Below are 9,876 nucleotides of genomic sequence, written 5' to 3'. Positions count from 1 at the left end.
TTCCACATTGCAAGGCCATGAAAGAGAAATACCCACATATGAAGATGGATTACTCTGACCAAGTTAACACCCTCCTTACATCATTCAATGAGAGGTTTGGTGAATTCCAGAAATACAAGATCTACCTGCAACTTTTTTCAACTCCATTTGATGTGAAAGTGGAAGATGCCCCTCCAGATACCCAACTTGAGTTGATAGACATCCAGTGCAGTGATGAATTGAAATCACAGTTCAAAAATTCTAATCTCGTCACATTCTATAGATACAAAGAACTGTCAGATACATCATTTCCAAAACTGAAAGACAATGCTCGATTTTGTGCAAGCATGTTTGGCAGTACCTATGTATGCGAACAAGTGTTTTTGCTTATGAATTTAAACAAGTGCAAAATACGGAACAGGTTAACCAACGAGAATTTGGAAAATCTGCTGGTTGTTTCAACATCTGCCATTACACCAGACATCAAGAAGATTGCCGCCAGCATCTAATCTCAGCCATCACATTAATCGCTTGGAGGTCCGGCTCCCAGTCAGCAAACTTAATCCTAATTTGGCCCTTCTTCACAAAAGGTTGTGCATCCCTGCTATAGGAAACAGTTTTATAGGGGGATCTACTGTATTAATAATATAGTATTATTATTTAGAAGAAAACATATCAATTAAAACATTAGGCAATTTCAATTATGATTATGGGGTCTGTTTTGCCAATGATTCAGTAGCACTTGATTTAATAAAGAACTTGTTCGGTGTTGTGTGTTTTTGTCTGTTTTTTAAAACTTTTCTGAAGTAGGCAATTACATTACCATTGAATGCATTTGTATTTTGGTTGACTATAGCAACATTTGGGTGCCACTTTGGAGCGATTGGAATTTGGTTTCTCGTATTGATTATTTTTCAATAACTCAACAACACACATGATGACCACACAAAGCAGACTGATTAACTACAGCTAGCTAAACATGGCTAGCTGATTGGAGCAGGCGTGAGATTGTAGTGCCACTTCCGGTGTTGGGAATGGTGACGAATACAGAAAATACTGACAAATATGGAAAAATATAAAAAGTCATCAAAATGTGATGAATATTGAATATTACAAATATAGAGGTTCCACTGTTCTACTGTATATCTATTATTTTGACAATTCTTTGGCTATTTAGAAATTCTTTAGTTAACAGACATTTTTTAAAAAACAAAACTATGTATTGACTATTTAAATAAATCACTGGGTTTAAAATATAAGACAATTTTTATAAGAGACACTTGCATTAAGTGGAAAACATCTCTACTCCTAAGAGTTTCTTCTAATCTTTGGTTCTGCTATAAATAATAGCATTACAGCATTTTATTATTATATTTAACTTTATTCTCTCAAAATACTATATTTCATAAATATTAAAAGTAACAGTATTATAAGAGAATATTAGAATTCAGATTGAATTCTTTTTAATACATATTAAAACTCGCCACTTATTTTGATAGAAAATATATTCATTAATTAAATCATTATATGTAATGAATGAAAGATAATAACTAACCTACAGTTCAGTTTTTGTTACAAAAAATTGTTGATAGTTAGTAGTCATTATTACTCTTATTTTGAAAAATTATTGCTTTTATTACTTTTATACATTTAACAATTACAAATATATGTATTATAATATTTACAGAATAGGTGAATGATTGGCTAGAAATTACCAGAGAGATACAAAGCCATATAATTTTAAATTAAAGATAATTTGTTTAACAGAAGTTGTATAGAACAATGTAGAAATGTAATTCATACTTCATAGTTTCTTTCTTCAATAAATGAATATTTACAAAATCTTAAAATTAACATATATTTTAGTTATATTACATTGATAAATAAAAAATATTAATTAAATTAAGCAATTAGTTTAAAATGATGAACAAAAAATACTATGATTTTTATATTTTAATACTAAATGATTTTGGACTAAGTCATTGTGAAACACTTTAAATAATTGTCTCAAAAAATCAGTTCTAATAAATGAAAAATATCATTTTATTACTTAAAACTGATTTAGAAAAGGGATTTATAAAATAAATTTCAAATTCTCCCTTTTAAATTTATACATAAATGAATGTCTGTTTAATTTTCTGATAACTTAGCTTTTGAACAAAATATAAAAACAGTTTTAAAATAAAATTTACTTTTGTTCTCGATATTAATTTTAGATGGTCCAGAACAGAGTTCTAGTAAATTGTTGAGTACTCCATTTACTGAGGATCCTCAACACAGACTACAATGGATTGCTTATTTGGAATTTACTCATAATAATGAAGTTGGTGATCTTACTTGGGATAAGGTAAAAAAGAATTAGTATTATAAAGTTTCATCAAAAATATTTTAATATATGAATTACTATAAATTTAAATAGTAGTATTTATTATTAAATGAAAATTATTACTTTGCATATTGACATATATTCAAAAGATTATTATTACTAACAACTTTCTAGGTTGAAATGAATTTACCTCATTCAGAGAAATTAAAAACAATGGTACAACAAGGTATTCCTCATTCCTTAAGACCTCAGCTATGGATGAGATTATCTGGTGCAATGCAAAAGAAACATTCTTCAGATCTATCTTATAAAGATGTTGTCAAAGCCAGTTCTAATGATCATATAATGACATCAAAACAGATTGAAAAGGTTTGTATTTTTATAAATAAGAACAATGTATGATGTTTTGTTTTATAGAATTGTATTTTTAAATAGTGTGTCATTTTATTTTAAATATAGGATCTTCTGCGCACTATGCCAAGCAATGCCTGTTTTTCGCATATGAACAGTACAGGAATATCCCGTTTACGAAGAATACTTCGTGGCTTGGCATGGTTATATCCTGAAATTGGTTACTGTCAAGGAACGGGAGTAGTAAGTAATACAGATTTAGTTTTGAATTTTTCCTGAAGCAGGAAATATTAAGATCAGAAATTGTCTTTGCTACACACTGTGATTTATTTATAGTATAAGTCTATTCAGATGCATTAAGTGGGTTTAACTTATTGTATATAGCATTTAGTGCTTGTTGTTTGCATCAAAATAATGTCATTTTGACACATCCTACTCCTTGAGAATAGAAGCTACTAAATGTATTAACCTTTAAGATACAATATTAAGTTCATTGTTTGAATTTTTTTAGAGTTATATTAGTAGATGCAATGAGTGCTAGACTTTTTTTTATTCAAACAATTACCAAATTTAACTGCCTCAGTATTGTGAAACAACATAATTAGTATCTTAGTGATGAGAGACCAATATGGAAAATGAGAGGAGTCATTGACACACTGCTTACTGTTAGACAGGCATTTGAATTGCCATCAGAAAATGTCATTTTAAGCCTGAAGGACCATGAGAAATCTTTTCATGATTTGACAAATGCATGCTTGATTTGTTAATCAAATGAATAGTTTTATTTACAAAAATGATTTGACCAGCAGTGAATGAGAGACCTGTTAATGAACACATTATTGCTTGGAATCTTTAGTGCACCACATACTGAACAAATTCTGATTTATGGAATGCTAAAGAGAGAGAAGCATGCTAGATTATTGGCTACTTTTCAGAGAGTGCTGGATCACCAGACATTCTAGATTAACAAACTTCTATTAGATTATAATACAATTTTTCTATTAGTATAGTGTGACAGCTATTTACAAGTACTTAATGTATGTGAATTTGATACAGTGAGCTGTTTTCTTCTCTCTCTCTCTCTCTCTCCCTCATTTATAAGGTAAATTACTCAATACAATAAACACAAGCTAAAATTTATAAGACAAAATATTGTAATAAGTTTAATGTGATTGAAATTTCTGAATATTCTGATTATATGACTTTTAGCTTTTAGTCTCTATTTTCTTTGTTTCATTCATATTACATCTTTTGATAGAAATAGCACTGTTCATTCCAACATGATTATTCAGTTTAGTGATTTTATTTCTACATTACAGATCCTTCTATCAGTGATTACATTTCATTAATTAAAAGCAATTTTAATTTACTTTTACTTTCTTCTGCATAAATATTGTCTTAATTAACTTTTGTTTTTTATCATTAAATAAAGAAAAAATCTGATAACATTTATATGATTGCTTCTCTTATATTACTTTCATTTATTTTATTTCATTTAGAATCATTGGGTAGAGAGCAGTGGTGATATTTGAAATATTTAACAATGGGTTCGCTAACAGTAAATTTTTCCTTAACAATTTTTTTTTGCTCAAATGGTGCATTAGCAATATTAGTGCAAAAACAGACCTTAAGATACCATACCATACCCATATCAATAAAAAAGAAAGTTAACAATGCCAGAACTATATATATATAGTTAGTAAAAATTATATATAGTTTATTAACTATATATATATATATATATATATATAGTTAATAAATATATATATGTATATATCCATTATTTGAACAAATTATTTATAAAATTTATATAAAGCCTTTTTATTAATATCGTTTAAACTCGTTAGAAGATCACGTTGCGATTTGGCATTGCATGTACGAACAATTTCATATTGATCACGTAAACTATCAAGTTTCATACATTTTAATAACATAGTGAAAATGTGAAAATTCGTCAGAGTTACATAATAAATATTTACTATTATTATTGTTGAATTTTATATAAATATTTTTTGTGTAGAGTGAATACTTAATTAATCGAAGTTGGATTAAACAGTAACGAAAAGCATAAACCATTAATTAAGAGCTTCTTTGCATTTATCGCTACACAATGTTAAATTTAGATTCATTCGATAAGATAAAGATAAATAGGATTTTCGAAGGCGAAAAGTTAACTTGTTGCTGTTCAAATCAATTGTTTATATCAATATTTTCGTTTCCCGTTGTCAAAAACTGTGATATCCGACTATTTCTAGTACTTTGATTAATTCTATTAATACTAGGAGGCCAGTTGTTCGTTGCAAAAGCAACAACTGTTCCTGCGATACAGCTTTAAACTTTTACCGTTAGACAATTCGTTGGTTTCGAACGGTCGTTAATCTCCAACTCTCAGAAAAAGTTTATTTGAATTTTAATATATAACTTCGAATAAATATAAATTTCAAAATGCATTTAAAAACAAATAATCGTTCTTTTTAAACTGTTGTTACTAATTTAANTATAAATGGGGAATATCGCGCTTCTGACAATCGCTGCGAGTGTGTGGGCTAAATTTGGAGAATCCGTGCTTCTCACGTAGACAACTGTACGTGGCCGGATCATGCGTCGGAAAACCTTCCGATTTATTCGTGTACGCACCAGACAGAGAAACAAAAAATATCGTGTATCCACGAGCACTCCAATAAATAAATAGAATTGAAACAACACTTTGAAATGTTTTCCCGATGAAAACGAATAATAATAATAAAGTTTCAATAAAAATGATAAAATGAAAATTTAATTCTATCATTACAAGTTTGCTTGAATTTCGTTTCTTCTGAGATTGCAGCAATGCACGACGGGTAAGCTAGTATATAATAAAAAAGTGTGTTCAAAATGGTTTATTTTGTACATATTTTATTACAACACGTGTTCCGCAGCCATCTTGTATTTTCTCACGCACGTGGGATTGTGGGATCTCTCTTATGCTGGATCTAGTTTCAAGAACTCTCTTGAGTCGACTGCGATTGAACCTCGTTTCAGTCGAGATTCAAACGGTCGAGGGAGGTTGCACCAAGGCGAACGGGGTATAAGGCTCTAGTTTAGTAGTGTTACAGAGTATAATACGTATATTTTAATATATTTTTTAAAAGAAACAAAAGCACTGAGAAATGTTACGTGTGTTTAACAATGGGTTCGGAAAACTTTGAAAATGTTAACAACGGGTTCGGCTGAACCTGTGCGAACCCGCTGAATATCACCACTGGTAGAGAGGTAAATTGATGTTTTATAGCACTTTATTGTTGTTTTGGGAACAGAAATAAAATTTCTTGGTTTTGCTAGAACAATATACAAATTTTGACCATAAATAATGGAAAAATTCACTCCTATTTATGAGAAGTTTTCAAGAATTAGGTATGATCTTAAATTGGTATTATCAAATTCATTTAAAATTCTTTATTCATTATTATCAATATATTACTAAATTACATTGAAAGATATGTTGAAAGCATAAATGACTAAAAGTTATACTGCTTTTAATATTCTTTGGATGAACCACAAATTTCAAATTTACAACTTAAATTTATTCTATTAGCAAAATTTTTATAAAATATTTTATGTATTTGATAATATACCATAACTGTATAAATTATTTTATAAATGAATTGCTACTATTTTAAAATTTTAATATTAAAAGAACAAAAAATTTGAAAAAGATCAGATTTCCCTAAAGGCTAAATAGGTTGAAATCTAAGGCAGAAAAATTTCTTACAGGTACATAAATGTAATTTTAAAAGCAATAAGTATAATTTTAGTTTAAAATTTTCTTTAATGTTTTAAAGGTATTGTTACTTAAGAGGGCAACAACAAAAATATAATTTAGAGGAAACAAAATGTTAAATCTGCCTCTGTGTGAGATCTGCTAAAATGTATTGAAAAGATACTAAGAAGGTAGCTTTAAACATTCATGAGTTAGAAGTTGACTAATAAATAGCATAAGTAGCTTGCAAAATTTACTTATTTTTTCAGATTTTATTTGATGTTTTTTAGTTTATTAATTACAATTATATTGGTTATTTTTTTTTGGTTTTCTATTTACATATTATATTTTAATGCTAGATTTTGTGAATCATTTGTTCTTATTTGTATATTTAGTTTCTAGACTTGGATTGTGTTCTACTTGTGCATTAATATATTTACTATAATATGTGAATATATTACTTTTTGTTTTAAACCTATATTTTAAAGGGTGGATATAAGTAACATAAATTTTTTCATGAACTATTAATATACATTTTATCAAAGTCGAAATTTTGATATGTATAGTAATAAATACATGTAATATTAAAATATCATCTTTGTAACTGTTTTGTTCTAATTATTTTTAGATTGGAGCATCTTTACTTTTATTCTTAGAAGAAGAAGATGCTTTTTGGTTGATGTGTAGAATTGTTGAAGATTTGTTGCCAGCTTCATATTATTCTAGTACACTAATTGGAGTTCAAGCTGATCAGAGGGTTCTAATTGCTTTAATAACTAATTATCTTCCGGATTTAGATGTTGTTCTTAAAGAACATGATATAGGTATATAATTTTGTATAAATTAAGTCAAATTAATATGTGATATTTTTAATCTGATATTAAATATATAAATCATTGATGTTTTGAACATAGAAAAAAATAATTATTTTTGTGTGTTTTGTTTTAAGGTAAGAAGATATATCAAATTCATAATTTTCTTTTTTGTGATATGATTTCATATAATATAGAAGATATTTAATTTTTTAAACTGTATTCAATTATTTATTTTATATGATTTTAGTGAATTTAGTATTTTCCAGATTTACAAAACTTAGAAAATGCTAAGTTACATTAATGCTTTCCTGAATTACTGAAAATGCTGATATTTTTAGCTGAATTGCTAATTTTGCATGTCATTTGAAATATTTTTTGGAATCCATATTTTTCTTTTGCTTTTTTTAAAGCTAATGCTAAATGAATGATAAAATAGTAGTAATTCTAAAGTATTTGGTTAAAAAAATTAAAACACAGTAGTTTTTTAAAATTTGTCATAGAGATTTTATTTGAATAATCCTTTTGAATCTCTGTTGATTGAGCAAAATATAAAATTTCTTTTATATTTTATTTAAATAACAGGCTTCACATGGAGCTATACATCCTACAGAACATAATTTGACTAAGCTTTTTTCATTAAATAGGGCATAAAACTTTCAAATTATTTGAAATAACAGTAAGAAACAGAAAGAACCTATACAAATAATAACCTATAAGAAATATCATCTATTCAGAAACCAGTGTTCTATAATAGCATCCATACATAAAACTTACAGGGCTGTATAGCTGTAGACTCATCAAGTCTCATCTAACAACAAAAGTCAAAGTTGTAATAATGAGAAAGCTTTCCATTTTTAACCAACTTAGAGATGATAAGGAACTAGTAAAAGAAAAAGTAATAACCAGATGGGGTCTATGTAATTCCCATGATATCACAAGTGATAAGAATGAAAACACTATTTAGGCAGTACTGTAAGATCTTAAAAAGAAAGTCTGAAAGAATATTTGAAACTACTAAAGTAAAGACAGAACGACATTAGTAGAGGAGGATCTTGATAAAAATGTATGTATTAACTGGGATCAAGCACATATTATTATACTGCATTGAACTAACTTCCTGATAAGAACAGTGAAAGAGCTAACCATCTGTATGTCAACATTTAAGAACCTTATTCATAAATGAAAGGAAGGTGTAAGTCTAGATTCTTAAACTTCGATGCAGTCAAAGCGAAAAGAATTAAAAGTAGGGATAAAAACACAATACATCACTTATAATGGGAACACTACCTTGCAAGCACAAAAAAAGTATCAATGTTTTTTGGTTACGTTCAATTCAATATTTTTTTGTTTTATAATACATTCAATTCAAAATTTTATTTTTACTTAATTTGAAGATATATAGGCAATATCTATAAAAGTATAAATATTTATACTTTTATAGATATTGCAATTACAATTTAAATACTTTTATAATATAAATATTATAAAAGTATTTAAATTGATTTTTAAAAAAAGGTAATTTACTGAAGTTTAAGTTTTTTCAATTAAAAAATGGATTGTGTTCTGAAAAGCAGTATATGTCTTATAAGATTATATTAATATATAACAAGTGTTCATTGACACTAACATAAGTATTGTTGAGCATATGCTCAGAAGAAGCAGTAGTTTAAGTTTTATGATATTCTTTAATTTGAAAGTACAAATTTTTAATTTCAAGTTATATTGAAATCTCTACATATTCAAATCAATTTTTTTTATTTTTTATTAGCATTATAATAATAATTTAATGTTGATATGAACCATTTAGATTTACAGAATAATTTTTTTAAAATATATCATCAAAGAATTATTGACAAGTTTATGTCTCATCTCTAAAATCGCACTGCTGTCAATATTTTAAAAAGGCATTAGCTTATTATGAAGCTTTTTCTGTCTAAATACTTAAAAGCTTTTGAAATATCTTTGTTATTTGACGATTATTATTTGTAAAGGAATTAACAATTTAATTAATTATTTCATTTATATAGTTTGTTTATTCTTTTTACCCAGCAGAGAAATAATAAAAATTTAATTTTTTTATCAAATTAAAATTTTTAAACGGTAAGATGTAACAGTAAAATAACAGAGTAATAGATAACTGTGAAATGGAATTAAGATCAGAAAACATTTTTTTCAACCTAGTGTCTAAATTGGATCCAGTTACATCATTAAGGCTGTTTTTCTGTCATTAAATATATTAAATGAATTGTTTAAAATAACAATTTAATTAATGAATTTTTAAAAATTTGTATTTTTCCAAAATATATATATTGAAAATGAACTTTTTAGAATCAAAATTTCGTTTTCAGAAAAGAAATATCATTGCTACAAGATATAAAATTTGATGATGATGATAATAATAATAATAATAATAATAATAATAATAATAACTCTCCCGTGGTCACCACCTGGTCGTGGTGGGAGAGCCCAGTAATTTTACAGATCCATAGGGCAATGCAGGCTGGAGCACAAGCTCCTGGTAGGGACACCCATGCCAGTAAGGTCTATGGGGAGAAATGAAGCTAAGAGTGACCACACACCCACATTCTGTGGAGATAATCATTATGGTAGTAACCAGATCTAAGTATGATACCGGCTCGGACGTCGCCCGGGTTAACAAGGTCCGC

At 27.4% G+C, this 9,876-nt stretch overlaps 1 protein-coding gene across 1 annotated transcript in view; it reads left to right on the top strand.

Moving 5' to 3' along the window:
- The window catches only part of LOC111627668 (small G protein signaling modulator 3 homolog), a 58,256-nt gene that overhangs the window by 28,777 nt on the left and 19,603 nt on the right, over positions 1–9,876 (top strand). The window contains exons 4-8 of the mRNA XM_023371273.1: positions 2,196–2,326; positions 2,480–2,674; positions 2,765–2,899; positions 7,024–7,219; positions 7,310–7,344. Of these exons, the coding sequence (XP_023227041.1) occupies positions 2,196–2,326; positions 2,480–2,674; positions 2,765–2,899; positions 7,024–7,219; positions 7,310–7,344 (692 nt within the window). The remainder of the gene's footprint in view (positions 1–2,195; positions 2,327–2,479; positions 2,675–2,764; positions 2,900–7,023; positions 7,220–7,309; positions 7,345–9,876) is intronic.

Source organism: Centruroides sculpturatus, unplaced genomic scaffold (assembly GCF_000671375.1).
Source record: "Centruroides sculpturatus isolate CEXI.00-Female unplaced genomic scaffold, Cexi_2.0 scaffold255, whole genome shotgun sequence".
Lineage (NCBI taxonomy): Eukaryota > Metazoa > Arthropoda > Arachnida > Scorpiones > Buthidae > Centruroides > Centruroides sculpturatus.
Note: the sequence above shows the minus strand (reverse complement) of the source record. Positions and strands in the feature narration are given on the sequence as shown.